A 16,062-nucleotide genomic window follows, 5' to 3' on the forward strand; every position below is an offset into this window, starting at 1 on the left:
TTATCAAAGACTTTGCAGAGCAGGAGAGAAAGGGATGATATTCTAAGTGCTAAACGAAAGAAACTGCCAACCAAGAATACTCAACAAAATTGTCCTTGAGAAGTGAACGCAAGATAAGGACTTTTGCAAACAAACAAAACCTGAGAGAGTTCATTAACACTAGACCTGCCTTACAAGAAATGTTGAAATGAAAGACTGCTAACTAGAAACATGACAACATACAAAAATAAACAACACACTTCTGAATTACCAGATTCAGTATACTCTAATACTGTAATATGGTGACATGTTAACCACTTAGGTCTAGTATAAATGTTGAAAGACAAAAGAACTAAAGATAACTTATAGCTACAGTAATTTGTTAATGGATGCATAGTATAAAAACGTATATTGTGACATCAAAAACATGTGGCGGGGGGGATAATCAATAACAGGAGGAAAATTGGAAAATTTACAAATATGTGGAAATTAAACAACACACTTCTGAACAACAAATAGATCAAAGTTGAAATTAAAAGGGAAGTCAAAAAGTATATTGAAGCAAATGAAAATAAGAACTCAACATACCCAAACCTATGGGATGCAGCAAAAGCAGTGCTAAGAGGAATGTTTATAGCAATAAATACCTACATTTAGAAAAAAGAAAGCTCTCAAGCAAACTTAACTTTATACCTCAAGGAACTATAAAAATGAGAACAAACTAAGCCCAAAATTAGTAGAAGGAAGAAAATAACAAAGTAGAAATAAATGAAATAGAGACTAGAAAATAGAAAATTTAAATCAAACTAAGTTTGGTTTTTTGAAAAGATAAACAAAACTGACGAACTTTTAGCTAGACTTACCAAGAAAAGAGAGAGAAGACTCAAATAAAATCAGAAATGAAAAAGGAGACATTACAACTGATACCACAGAAATACAAAGGATCATAAGAGAGTATTATGAAGAGTTATATGCCAACAAATTGGACAACCTAGAAGAAATGGATAAATTCCTAGAAATATACAACCTACCAAGTCTGAATCATGAAGAAATAGAAAATCTGAACAGACCAATAACAAGTAAGGAGATTGGATCAGCATTTAAATCCCCCCCAACAACGAAAAGCCAGATGGCTTCACAGGTGAATTTTGCTAAACACGTTAAAAATTAATGCCAATTCTTCTCAAACTCTTCAGAAAAACTGAAGAGGAGAGAACACCCCTAAACTCATTTTACAAGGCTAGCATTACCCTGATGCCAAAGCCAGATAAGTATATCACAAGGAAACTACAGGTAAATGTCCTTAATGAATATAGATGTAAAAATTCTCAATAAAATATTTGTAAACTGAGTTCAAGAGCACATTAAAAGGATCATACATCACAATCAAGTAAGATTTATCCCAGGAAGGCAAGGATGGTTCAACATAGGCAAATCAATAAATGTGATACACTACATTAATAGAAAGACAATAATCATACGATCACTCCAATAGGCAGAAAAAGCATTTAACAAAATTCAACATCCTTCCATGATAAAAACTCTCAAAAAATTGGGTATAGAAGGAACACACCTCGACGTCATAAAGGCCCACAGCTATAAATAATAAAGGCTGTTACCACTCTTGTTCGTAATACTACTGGAAGTCTTAGCTAGAGTAGTTAGGCACAAGAAAAAAAAAAAAGGACATCTGAATCAGAAAGGAAGAAGTAAAACTGTCTGTTTGCTGATGACATTATATTGTATAGAGTAGTACAGTATAGAGCAGATTCCAGACTTCATAAAACCCTTAGACCTAATAAACTATCCTAAAGTTTCAGGATACAAAATCAACCTACATAAATCTGTTGTGTTTCTATACACAAACAATGAACTATCTGAAAACAAAATTAAAAAAAAATCCCATTTACAATAACATCCAAAATAATAAAATACTTAGAAATAAATTTAACCAATCTAGCTAAATATCTATACATCAAAAACAGATGCATATACCAATGGAACAGAATCAAGAGCCCAGAAATAAACCAACACATATATAGTCAACCAGTATTTGAAAAGAGAGCCAAGAATACTCAATGTGGTGAGGGATGTGGGAAATGGGGAGAAGTTGGTCAAAGGGCACAAACTTTCAGTTATAAGATGAATAAGTTTCAGGGGTCTAATGCACAGCTTGATGACTATTGTTAACAATATTGTATTGTGAAAGTTACTCTGAACGTAAAGCTTTAATGTTCTCACCACACAAACAATTAGAAAATGGTAATTATGTGAAGTAAAGGATGTATTAACTAACCTTGTGTGGTAAACATTTCCCTATATGTGTAACAAATCATCACATTGTACATCTTAAATTTACACAATATTACGTGTCAATTACATCTCAGTAAAACTGGGGGAAAAAAGATGGCTTGGGGCAAAAGGCTCAGGAAGGGGTCCCTGAAAATGTGAGAGCATTGAAGTTGGCTTTATGTGATGTCAATAGGGGTGCTGACGGAATTAGAGGAATCAGACCTGCGTCCACACTACATCCTCCTGGATTTATGCAGCGCTAGCTTCCCCCAAAATGTTTGAGAAGTACAGACTGTAGAACTCCGCCACTGCAAACTTCTCAATTTACTGATGAAGAGGCTGAGGCCCAGGGCATAGCTATTTAGTGTCAGACGGGACTTCCCATTCTGAGTTCTGGGCTTCCTCTCTCAATTCCCCACACTCCTTTTCACCAGTAAACTTTTTAAGTTCGGCACATAATCAGCAGCCGTTATATGCCAGCCCTTGTGGTAGAGGGTGGTGATTCAAAGATGTATTTGAAGATTATGATCTAACTGGTGAGACAGGGAGCTTCAGAACTGCTTTATACCAGATAAAAATTTATTAATAGATTTTAATTATATGGGTAAGTGCCTAAATGAAAATGCTAAGTGGAAAAACAACAAACAAAATTGTATATATGTTCTAATCTCATTGCTTAAAAAAATAAATAAATAAAAAATAAAAACTTGAGAAATGCAATAAGCCACTACTGAGCCAAGTCTTATGGGACCTGCTAAGACCTCGTGTTATAAATACTTGTGCACTGACTTGATCTTCCTTCCTGGAGGGCCAGCACCAAGGTTTTGAACTCATTTTTCTATCAGTGCCATCTTGCTCCAGACCTGCCACCCAGGAGAAGATCCGTAGATGTTGAATAAATGAAGTCCCCTTCGTTACGCAGCTCCCACCCCAAAGGAGCACCTCTCCTAAGGAGGAGAATAAAGAGAGTAAGAAAGGATGTGATTAGAATTTTGGTGGGACTGAGGTGGGCAAACGTCTTAAAGGAGGCTCGTCCAAAGTAGAGAAAGCCTACTAGCCTCGGGACAGACAGAAACTGACGCGCTCCCCCTGGAGGCCGCACGGGATGCTTACAGGGTGACCCAGATCCCAGCCCAAGGCAGGTCGCAGGTCCTCAGTTTGGATGTGGGCGCCTGCAGGAGCCTGAGACGCAGGATTTGCCTTGTGGAGAGCGCGTCCCGGGCGGAGACAGGCTTGCGATGGGGTTGGGGAAACGCCCCTGGTTCTTCTAGACGCGGGGGATCTAAGAGCCGGGGGATTGGGGCTCAAAGAAGCAGTCCCGAACACCCCCCCCCCCAATCCCTCAAGCACAGACTTGGGAGTATCTTCTTGACCTTATTTAAGGGATGCGCTCTAGCACAGGGACAGACATCTCTTGTGAGCCCACTCATGAATTTTTCCTAATGCTGGGGGCAGAGGCGCTGGGGTGAGAGGCTGCCCGGTCCGCCCCGCACCTACTTGTAAACCCTCCCCAGATCCCCCCCCCCCTCCTCCCCGCCTGACCGCGCCCTCCTCTCCCTTCTCCTCCGACACCCGCTCCCTCCCGCGGCCGCCCCGGTCCCCGCCCCCTTTCCCCTCCCACCTCCGCGACGCGGCGCTCAGCTCGCCTCCCGCCTCCCCGCAGTCTCAGCCGCGAGCTCCCGGCGGCGCTGGCGGGCTGTGGCCGGGCGCCCGGGCTCTGACTCCGGCTTGTCCCGAGGCTCGAGGCAGCTGCACCCCTGCCCTCCTGTCTCGCCAGCGTCGGTGACTGCCTCGGGGGCACTTTGATTCGAGCAGGGCAGCGCCCCAGGGACCGAGTAAGCTTCGCAGGTAAGGATGGAGCCCTCCCCACCACCCCCGGACAGGGCGAGACCCTAGAACCTGTAAGTTTCCCCCGAGAAAGGCAGGACCCACCCGGGGAGAGCTTCTTTGAAGGGCTCTAAAGATAGGGATCAAACTTAGCAGTTTTAAGTCATCAAAGAAGCTACTCTTCCAAATAGGCGATTCTTTGTGTCGGCCTCTGCACCGTTTAATATTAACAGTAACGTTGTTTGCATTGGAATATAAACGGAATTCTTTCTACTTAAGCACTACCAGAGGGGACCCTCTTTATTTTTATGATTATTAACAGATGCCATTGAGAAAAGGTGTAAAACGCATTCCTGGAAAGCCTCTTCTCCTTGAAAGCCTCTTTGGCAGAGTTACTATGAAAGCTAGGAATCTCTCTCGCTGTCTCATCAACCTGGCTGCACAGGTCAGCAAAAGGAGCAGCGGCAAACAGTTTTAAGGGAGAAGATGAAATGAAATTGAAAAGTCTTGGACTTGCTTTAAAATACTCTAGGAAAAAAAAGGTAGGGGAACACAACTGAGTGAGACAAGATTGTCAAAATGTTGGTAATTGTTGCCGCGGGATGACGGGCATGTGGGGTTGTAATTTTCTACTTTCTAGCTTTCCCTCTACTTTGGAGATTTTCTATCATAAAAGTTTTTTTTTGTTTTGTTTTTTGCGGTACGCGGGCCTCTCACTGCTGTGGCCTCTCCCGTTGCGGAGCACAGGCTCCGGACGCGCGGGCTCAGCGGCCATGGCTCACGGGCCCAGCCGCTCCGCGGCATGTGGGATCCTCCCGGACCGGGGCACGAACCCGTGTCCCCTTCATTGGCAGGCGGACTCTCAACCACTGCACCACCAGGGAAGCCCTATCATAAAAGTTTTTGAAAAGTTGTAGAAACATTTCCTGCCTGATTCCTCTGACCTTTTTACACTGTCATTGATTCGAAAGAAGCTGCATATCCTGTCTAGGTGTTTTTTTTCCTTCTATTAACTCTTCTCACTTCTGAAATTCTCATTTTATCCCAAGTGCATTTGTCTCCACAGAGAGTTATAAAAGTCATATTTTGCTGCTTGGAGAATTATGCTTAGGATCTGGTATATAATTTAGGAGAGAGAAGGTTAAAATTCCAGCCAAATAAGACATCTAGGCTTGAAAGTAGTGTGTGAGCATCATATGGAATTTTATGTTTATTAGGAAATAACTAGAACTCCTTTAACGTGAGAAGAGGTTGGATGTGGATACTCTTCCTGTTTTTCCTCTAGACAGCTCGGAAACCTGCACACTTTTTAGAATCTTTTTCGTGTTTTCAAACGTGAGATTGTTTAGCCTAGTGCTTGGCACATAGAATGTGCATATTATGTTAAAGTAATCAATTGCTAATGTGAGTTAATTTCCCCTGTTGAGTTAATTACTTACCTTTCTGTGCCCAATGCTCAACTATCCAAGGCAAGCACATTGCATTTTAACAGCGAGATCAGACTCAGAATTTTGGAGGCTGAAGCTACTTCGCCTGGGTTAACTTTGCACATGAGAAATCTGAGATGAGAGATTGGAAATAGCAAAGTTAAGTATGAACGCTATTATTTTATGACTTTGCTTAACTAAATTTTTTTCAAAAGCTTCACAAGCTTTAACAGATGTTTGCTTAGCTAGAAACACAGTGATCATAAGATGCTTTAAAGCCTGAAGAGTAGCAAACCTAATACAGTTCCAGATATTCTTCACTTTCAAAGGCCAACTTGCAAGATAAATAATGTCAGGAGCCATACGCTGTGCATTTCTTATGTCAGTGGATGAGAGAGCCAGCAGAGGGTTCCCTTGGGGCTCCCTCAGTGCCATTCACCCCAAATTTGATTCACACACAGCATATCCATTGCACAAATTGAAATATACAGGTCCTGGAAAAATAGCTTAAAAAACAAAGGGAAGTTTTATTTTTTTTATTATGATGAGAAACAGAAGTTGTGGGTTACTGTAAAGTAATCAACTGTGTAACTTTACCATCTTCCTTTCCCTCCACTGCTGCTAAACTTTTCAAGCAGACATTACTCTGTCTCATTCCTGAAACTAAACTTGAAGACAGTGCTATGGTGTGATATTTTGAAGAGCAGTTGGCACATTGTCAATGGACTTCCTTGCCATTTATTTTCAGCGTAGAATCAGTGGAGAGCTTACCCTTTGGAAGTGAATTATTAAGTAGTTGATAGACATGGGAAATATTTGACAGGTTGAAGATTTTTCTTCCTGTTGAAATGAACCGCAGCACATTTGGGGGACTATTTAGCAGCGCTGGAGGTCATAGTGGAAGTGTGCTGGCACCACAATGGTTTGGGGAAACCACCTGCCAGAAAATCGTCTGGCTGTAGACAGCATTATCAGCCCTCAGCTCATCCGGTTGGGCTCTGTGGCCTGGAGGTGGGTTTTCTAAATGTGATCAATTCCATGTGATAACCATGTAGTATATTATTAGCCAGTTAGACTTCTCTCCCATGAATCCTACATGCTTTTAAAATAAATTCGATTGTGTACCTCAAGGAACGTAAATCATCTCGTGTGGGATCTTAGATTGGGCATCACCAGGCTAGCTTCGCCATCTAGTGGTAGAAATTGGGAATAGCAGGCAAGTTCCTACCCACCTCCCCCCCACCCCTCCCCTCACCCGGGACTAGGAATTGAAGCGGCTTGAGGCTCAGCGATGAGTAAGTTAACTTGTGTGTTTTTTCATTTGTGATTTAATCTAGGACTTTAGAGCTAAAAGAGATCTTCGAAATTTTCTAGTCCAACTCAATGGCTAAGGAGGACTTATCACAGAGTTTCATAAGCAAGGAAAGAGGCTTATGAAATGATGCACAGCACTGCACTGTGTGTATTTGTCAAATAAACAAATTTATCTATCCTCTTCCAATTCTTGATTCTCCCTAGCAATACTGCGGCATGCTACCGGAATGTTTTATCACGATCTTCTGATTTTAGCTCTAAAGTTGTGTGTCTGTATAATTTTCCTAAAAATGAACAATTTCATTTATGTTTAAGTCTCTGAACCAAACGTTCTTTCCCCCCTTATATCACTCCCCACTACTTCTTTCTTTCCAAACATCCAGGGCAGACAGTTTTAAAAACTAGGTTTTTTCCTTTCTAAGTTTTGCTATTGCTGCTGTAACAAATTACCAAAACCTTTGTGACTTAACACAGTATCCTATAGTTCTGGAGGCCAGAAGTCCAGAGAGGGTCAGCAGGGTTGCCTTCTTCTCTGCAAGTTCCAGCAGAGAATGTCTCCTTACCTTTCAGGTTCTAGAGGCCACCCGCATTTTGTAGCTTGTGGTCCTGCCTGACTCTGACCTCTGCCTCCATCTTCACAGATTCTTCTCGTTCTTGACCCTCCCTCCTCCTTCTCAGAAGGATCCCTGTGATTACACTGGGCTCACCTGGGTACCCCGAGCTAATCTCCTCATCACACAATCCTTAACTAAATCACATTTGCAAAGTCTCTTTTACCAAGTCAGGAACAGAGTCACATGACACATTAGGATGTGTCATAGTCACATCCTAATCTGGGGATTAGGATGTGTTACAGGCATAACTTGGAAATACTGTGGCTTCATTTCCAGACCACTGCAATAAAGCAGCTATTGCAGTAAAGCGTCACGTGATTTGGGGGGTTTCCCAGTGCACATAAGAGTTACTGTAGGGCTTCCCTGGTGGCGCAGTGGTTGAGAGTCCGCCTGCCGATGCAGGGGACACGGGTTCGTGCCCCCGTCCGGGAGGATCCCACATGCCGTGGAGCGGCTGAGCCCGTGAACCATGGCCGCTGAGCCTGCGCGTCCAGAGCCTGTGCTCCGCAACGGGAGAGGCCACAGCAGTGAGAGGCCCGCGTACCGCAAAAAAAAAAAAAGAAAAATCCTATTCTCCTCTGCATCTGCTCCCAATTTGCGAAAGTGACTCAAAGTTTGACAAGTGTTCTCCAAAACCTGACCCGTTTAATGCTCGCTTTCCACCTGTCTGCTCTCACTAGTAATGCTCCTCCTCTCGTGCCCTGGCCTTTTGCCTAAGCCAGCACTTCTCTCTGCAGATAAAGAGAGTATCTGGTCCAGACCACAATGTCTACCTGTTGTGTGTCAGTCTTGACCGAGCAGGTGGAGGATGAAACTAGAGGAGGAGGGAGATAGCTGGAACATGTTTTCACATTCGTACATATGTGTAAATGTAGGCAGTGATGCTGGGAAAGGTGAGTGGCTGGGATCGTGAATGGCTAAATAAAGGACAGGCAAGTTGTCAAAAGTGGTTATGCAGTCATTTCTGTGTCCTAATATACGTTAAGGTAGAAGTTGGTGTTGGCCCTATGAGGTCATTGATCTGAGTGGCCCCTGACCCATATCAGCCCCCCAGAAAGTGTTTGACAGAGTAATGCAAAATTATGTTCCAAGGCAGTATACTATACACATGAACTCGGGCAACTACTTCACTGTCCATTACAGGGGACCAGGTGAAAAGAATGGCCCAGGTAAGTGTGACTCTATCACCTGGTGCAGAGTCTGGATGGTAAATGAGCTCATGTTCATTTACAAGAAAAGTAGTTCATTCAAAACATTTAATATAGTAAGATCATCTAATCTTTCTTTCGTCTGCCTGACATAAGTTAAAATATAAACTTTAAAGGGTAACAAACCAAAAAAACAAAAGAGAAACTGAGCCTGAGAATGTAATTATGTCATGCCATGGTAAAATTCTATACACTCTGGATGACTCACTCAAAAAGTTAGGTTTTTCTCTCACTGTAAATCTCTCCCTTAGAGTAATTATTCTGACACTGACTGCTTCTTTTTAGGCTGAGGGCCTGTTGCAGTTCCAGAATTCTTAGGGTAGATTCACGCAAAAATAAGACATGGGAAATGCAATTCAAGTGTTCTGTGGCTGGGTAATGTTTAATCACACTGAAGTTTAAAAGAAATGAGAAAAACATATTACAAAGCCACAGATATTCATAGAAATGACTAATTAGGAAAGCATTTATTTGGGAAGTCTCTAAAGTGAAGCTGTCCTTGAACAAAAAACAAAACAAAGAAAAATGGAGTTTGAGAGTGTGTCAGAAACTATCCTGAAATAAAAATATTTGAGTGTAAAACTGACTTTCTAAAAAAAATGTCATGAAGAACATAGGGGTAAGACAGGAATAAAGACACAGACCTACTAGAGAATGGACTTGAGGATATGGGGAGGGGGAAGGGTAAGCTGTGACAAAGTGAAAGAGCGGCATGGACATATCTACACTACCAAACGTAAGGTAGATAGCTAGTGGGAAGCAGCCGCATAGCACAGGGAGATCAGCTCGGTGCTTTGTGACCGCCTGGAGGGGTGGGATAGGGAGGGTGGGAGGGAGACGCAAAAGGGAGGGGATATGGGAACATATGTATATGTATAACTGATTAAATTTGTTATAAAGCAAAAAATAAATAAAAAATAAAGATGACAAAAAAAACCCAAAAACTGACTTTCTAGAAAACTAAAAGTGCTATAACTTTGCCTTATATAATGAATTGTTTTAAAGTGATATTAATTTACCCATTAAGGTAGAATAATAACTATTAAAGAACTTATTATTCATTGTGTCTATGCTCTGGGCTCAGTGGTAATTCTTTGCATATAGCAACTTATTTAATTCTCACAATTACGTTATGAAGTTGAGATTACTATTATCTTCACTTTGCAGATGAGGAAATGGAAACTTAATTGAACTTAATAAACTGCCCATATTCAGTTGCCTAATAAGTGGAAAAGATGAGACTTAACCCAAGTCTTCTTACTCCTTGGTCTGCCCTTGTAACCACTATGCTGGTGGACATACCCAAATATTCTAAATACTATCAGCATTCACACTTCTAAGAAAGCATAAGCAAGCAACCAAACAAAAGCAATAGTAAGTTATCTCTTGTAGTTACGGGTGGCCATTTCTGTTAACAGTATAGACCAGGTAGAAATGTGGACTAATATCTGCTTCATCAGTAAGAATTCATCTATAAACCCTGGTAGTCTTGCTTCCTCCCTAATTCTCTTCCCTTCCATTCGTCTCCATGGTCCGACCCATAACCAACTATGTGTACATTGACTCGTGGTGAGAGCCATGACTGCAACCTCACTTTCATTAACCAGAATTAGAATGTGAAGCCCCAAATCCAAGCCATCTGGAAAGTGACAGGGAAGGTCACAATTATAATGGAAGACAGGAGAAAGGAGGAGAATGAGGGAAGACATGGCACATTAAAGCTTTCAAAATACTATAACTGCTCCACCAGCTGGGACCGTGTCTCTTTAGTTAGTGCTTTTTGGATGACAGGCGTCTATAGATGTATCCACTGAACCATGGCTTGCTCTATCAGCAAGAGCTACCATTTACATTACATTGACGTTTTACCACAAGGCAAACGTAGATTTCCCAAAAGGAAGTATCCTGAGACATTTGTCCAATTTGAAATTACAGGCCAAATTAGACAGGCTTACTAACTCCGTGTCCTTTATTACTGTGATTCTGAGGTCATATGACAAGGCTCTGCCCTTCCCGTGCCCAAGGATAAATGTGGGCATTGCAGCTGAGTCCCTCAAAGGGCACCAGACGGGGCTGGCCAACTAACACTCTTGCATCATCTGTAGCATCAGAGGTGTTACATACAAGCCAACTGAATTTGAATCTTTTCAGAATTATTATTAAATCACTTATGTAAAAGTACGTTTTTTTTTCTATTAAAGGCAGAACCATTCAATATTAACAGTTGCTAACATAGTAAAAGAGCAAAGTTTAGAATGAATTTATTTTGTACACAGAGATGAAGCAGAGGTCCTTTGAAACCTGGTTAGGCAATCATCCCTGGAAAGTCCACCTTCTGGGAGGGGCTTAAGCTGCTACACCAGGACCTTGGTGGCTGCAGTGGTTCTGAAACTGTACTGAGTGTCAGAATTGCCTGGAGGGCTGTGTATAACATGCCTAGCTGGGAATCCACACCCCTCCTGGAGAGTTTTGAACAGTAGGTCTGGGTTGGCCCCTGAGAATTAGCATTTTTAACAAGTTCCTAGGGGATGCTGACACTGCTGGTTTGGGGACTACAACCTGGGAATCCCTTGATGTGACAGAGTTTATTTTGCCACTCACAAGTACAGAATCTTCCTAACAAAATCTTATTCAAAATTCACTTTGAATCCAAAGGCAGGAAAAAAACCCAATTTCCCTGCTCAAAGCAGCCAGGCAGAAGGAGTTCCCCATTACTCACAGGAGGGTGAGCCATTTTGTTCTACGTAGGTCTTCAGCTGATTGGATGAGGCCCACCCACATTAGGGAGAGTAATCTGCTTCACTCAGTCTACCAATTCGAATGTTAATATCATCCAGAGACACCCTCCCAGACACACCCAGAATAATATTTGACCAAATATCTGGGCACCCTGTGGCCCAGTCAAGTTGACACATAAAACTAACCATTACATGGGACTTTCTTAAAAGTCTGACTACAGAATTAATGCACAGGGCACATGTTTTATTTGGTAAAGAATAAAGGAACTTCTAAATTTGAGATTCATATTCTAGGTCAAATATTTGTATAGTAAAATACCATCTGGTCTGTTATAATTTAATATTTGCATTCTGCCTATCTAAATCCTAACTAGCTAAAAATTTGCAAGACTAAGTTAAACAACACTGGAAAAAAAAAAAAAACCCAAATCTGAAAAACAAAACCTAACTGTGGAAGCAATACCACAACACCATGATTTTGACGTTCTCTCTTTTGCCTAGGAATGCCTTTCACACATTTATTACTGCACAGATCATTATTACCAAGTGTTAAAATGTACAAAGTGATCCTGTGTATTTTTTAATGTGGGTAATTGGCTGATTCTCAGTCTTTGCTGTAATCATATATTAAGTACATAATGAACAGCTGTTATCACATAGGGCTAAATAAAAAATAGATTTTTAAAACTTTTGTTTCCCACATCAAAAAACTCCCTTGGTTGAAATTTTGCTAAGAATCAAGTAGATAAAAAGATATGTATACATCTTTTTAAAATCATCTATTATGGCCTGTTGATAAACTAAGAGGCAGCAAATAACTCTGATTTTAGCTTTTTTTTTTTTTGGAAAGACATAACTTTTCATCTTGGGAACCACCCAGTTAAACATACAATTTCAAGGTCTCAGTAGAGTTACTGAGTTAGCCTTTGTCATTCCAATCCAATTAAATAAAATGGATGAAATACTCATTATGAAAATTGCATAAAAGGCAACAAAAGAAAATACTAAGTGGTTCAACAAAATCATTACTGATATAATTACTGCTTTGTGTAAAGTCAAATTTGCCATGGTAATGATTAGAAAATATTGTGACATGAGTGTGGATTTTTTTCTCAAGTATATTGTTTACTGATTTTTTGGACAATATCCATCAGTCTACAGAAGAATGCCCTGTTTCCAAAATAAAGTAAAAGCTATCCAGCAAACAATACTAATATTAACCAGAATCACCATTACTTAGCATTCAACTGTGAGCAAATGGAAAAAAATGGAAATTGCAAAACTTCTACGTAATTTTGCTGATGCCAAGTCATGGTAAAGATTATTCTAAACTTGCCTAATATGTTCCAATGTATGATCATTCTAATTAATTGTCATGTTTTGATGAATAGATCATGTTTAAATAACAAAGAGGTTAATGTAGTATATGTTTTTGTTTTATCAAAAGAATGTTATTAGTTTGTCAATAAAATTCTGTACTTGATTATGGCAAAATGAACTCTGTTGTATCAAGAGATGCTCATATTCGGCTCTGAATCAGAGACAACTTTTGCTTTTCCTGCCAGCTCCCAGGATCTTGTGGGTGTACCCTGCTTTGTGGGCCATTCCTGACATTCTTTATTAGCTTTCTTTTCTTTGATAAGCAAAGAAAGCTTATGAGAAAGCCTTGAGAGTGAAGGTATTGTAGGAATAATCTAACCTTGAACTGCCTCTGCCTTATACACAGTGCAAGTCATTTGCTAAGCCTGGATATTTTAACTATTAGTTAAAAACAACTTGGAACATAGCTTACAAATTTCCAAATTGCTGCTCCAAAGGGTGCTACTCCCCCTCACTCTCACCGCGCAACAACTGACAAACATCAGTTCTAGGAATAGATTTACACACCAGTGAACCTAGAGAAGCAGGAAATGAAGGCAAGAAGATGTAAACAATAGAAGAGGTATTATACAATTTAAACAGTTTTCAGATGAGACACCCAGGATGAAAGGGACTATATTTCATCATGATCATGTTCCCCCAAGTAGCAAATTCATAACCATCGCCTGTGCTCCATAAATTCTTACAATTTTAATAAAGTAAAATGCCACTTTAAAGTATTTTTGTGTGGTGCTTGGCTTGGGTGGTAGTTCCAAGCACAACTTTGTTTAAAAAAAGTACAGTACAGGGTACATTTTTCTTATTTTTGGATAAAAGGGCCTGTGCTGTGTATTTTCTTTTTATGATTAGGGGTTCTGCTTGTAAAAATCAAAGCAGGTCAGTAGCAGAGGAGCCCATTTATTTACTTCTAAAATCTCTACTGAATATTTTAGAATATTATCCTATGATTTTAATTGCACCATCAATCAGCTTGGTCTGCAAGCCGTGATTAAGGGAAATTCATTGTATTCCAGTGAATGCTTTTTTTGAGCTCTGTGCTAGCCATTTACATTCTAGAGATGAGGAATTTATGATCCCTGCTTTTATTAAGAAGCTGAGTCCAGGGAAAGGGCTGGACATCTGCTGTTATCTTTATTTCTAAATCATTTGGAGATTAGGTTGTAGGGCACCTTGGAAGGAAGATGGTGTGGCTTATGCAACAGAGGACCCCAGTTTGCCACCCCTTCTTATTCTCCCATGTGTTGGGTTGACAGAGGGGAGAAAGAGGGGGAGATGGCAGATGGGGGTAGGATGCACAGGGATTAGGGCTGGTGGAGGGAAGTCTGAGTGAAAACAATTTACTGATTTTGGACGTCTGTATGAGCCTACTTAGTAGGGTGTTTACCTAATCTCAGTAAAACCTAAGTACAGTGAAAATATGGGCTCCTATTTGTGGTGAAGCTACCTTTAGGACCCAAGACCTAAATGAATGATAAGTAACATATTTTAAAAGAAACCATTATAAAGCTTCTCTTTCTACTTTAAAGGACAACATAGAAGAACAAAATGGAAACAACACTATTTTGGCTGATACTTTTCACCCTTGGGTGGACTCTCATCGATGGATCTGAAATGGAACGAGATTTTATGTGGCACTTGAGAAAAATACCCCGGCTTGTCAGTGAAAGGACCTTCCATCTCACCAGCCCCACCTTTGAAGCAGACGCTAAGATGGTGTTAAATCAAGCGTGTGGCATCGAATGCCAGAAAGAACTCCCGGCTCCCAAACTTTCTGACCTGGAAGACTCTCTCTCATATGAGACTGTCTTTGAGAACGGCACCCGAACCTTGACCAGAGTGAAAGTTCAAGGTTGGGTCCCTGAGCCACATGAAAATTTCACTGCACAGGGAGCACCTGTGAGGAGAAAGAGACAGGTGTACGGCACTGACAGCAGGTTCAGCATCTTGGACAAGAGATTCTTAACCAATTTCCCTTTCAATACGGCCGTGAAGCTCTCCACGGGCTGCAGTGGTATCCTCATCTCCCCCAACCACGTCCTAACAGCTGCCCATTGTGTCCACGATGGAAACGACTACATCAAAGGCAGCAAAAAGCTAAGGGTAGGGTTGTTGAAGATGAGAAATAAAGGCAGTGGCAAGAAACAAAGAGGTTCTAGGAGGGGCAGGAGGGAAGCAAGGGGTGGTGATGGAAGAGAGGGTAGCAGAGAGAAGCTGAAGGAGAGCGCCAAGGCCGGAAGAAGGAGAAAGGAATCTGCTCGGGGTCAGAGAGCCGCTGACGGGATGCCCTCCTTCCAGTGGACCCGAGTCAAGAACACCCACATCCCCAAAGGCTGGGCTAGAGGAGGGAGGGGAGACGCGGCCTTGGACTACGACTACGCCCTTCTGGAGCTGAAGCGTGGTCACAAAAAGAAATACATGGAGCTGGGTATCAGTCCTACCATCAAGAAGCTTCCAGGCGGGATGATCCACTTCTCAGGATTTGATCACGACAGGGCAGATCAGTTAGTCTACCGGTTTTGCAGTGTGTCCGATGAATCCAATGATCTTCTCTATCAATACTGCGATGCCGAGTCGGGCTCCACTGGCTCTGGGGTCTATCTGCGTCTGAAAGATCCAGACAAAAAGAGATGGAAACGCAAAATCATTGCGGTCTATTCTGGCCACCAGTGGGTGGACATAAACGGAGTTCAGAAGGACTACAACGTGGCCGTGCGCATCACGCCCCTCAAGTATGCCCAGATCTGCCTCTGGATGCACGGGGATGATGCCAGTTGCACCTATGGCTAACGGATCCCTGAAACGAGGTTGTGGATGACCTACATTGCAGAGAAAACTGGTTCTGATTACTCTAGTAAAGATCACTTCATAGGTTTTGCTTGGACTTGAACCCTATCAATAGTATTTCAACATGTTTGGTTTATTTTTTCAAAATTAGGAGCTTTTCATACATTTTAAAAAGGTGTAGGTACACATCCTACAATTAGATGGACACTTCAATGCCAAGTATATATCCTTCTTTACATGGTGATAAGTTTCACTGGTGGGAAAATTTTTGTTTCTTTCTGCCTTATTAAAGATTAGACACTCTTTAAAATTTCAAGCTGGTATCATAAATAATATGTGATTTCTCAATGGACTAACTCTCAGGGTCCTACTCTAAGAAGAGGCTAATAGGGTGCCGGTTGTGTATTAAATGTGAAACTGCATATACAGTGGTGGACGACTAGAATCAAGTTGGAGACAGTTATAACACAGTTTGTACTACTCTGAGGTAGACCCATTC

At 41.3% G+C, this 16,062-nt stretch overlaps 1 protein-coding gene across 1 annotated transcript; it reads left to right on the forward strand.

Annotated features, from left to right (window-relative positions):
- The first annotated feature begins 3,921 nt into the window (after positions 1 to 3,921).
- Positions 3,922 to 15,867, forward strand: PRSS35 (serine protease 35). The gene is made up of 2 exons (XM_082634306.1): positions 3,922 to 4,119; positions 14,306 to 15,867. Exon 2 carries the CDS (start codon positions 14,325 to 14,327, stop codon positions 15,564 to 15,566), a length of 1,242 nt encoding a protein of 413 aa, XP_082490432.1. The 5' UTR covers positions 3,922 to 4,119; positions 14,306 to 14,324; the 3' UTR covers positions 15,567 to 15,867.
- Positions 15,868 to 16,062: the final 195 nt, after the last annotated feature.

Source organism: Mesoplodon mirus (assembly GCF_964341445.2).
Source record: "Mesoplodon mirus genome assembly, chromosome: 10".
NCBI classification, from domain to species: Eukaryota; Metazoa; Chordata; class Mammalia; order Artiodactyla; family Ziphiidae; genus Mesoplodon; species Mesoplodon mirus.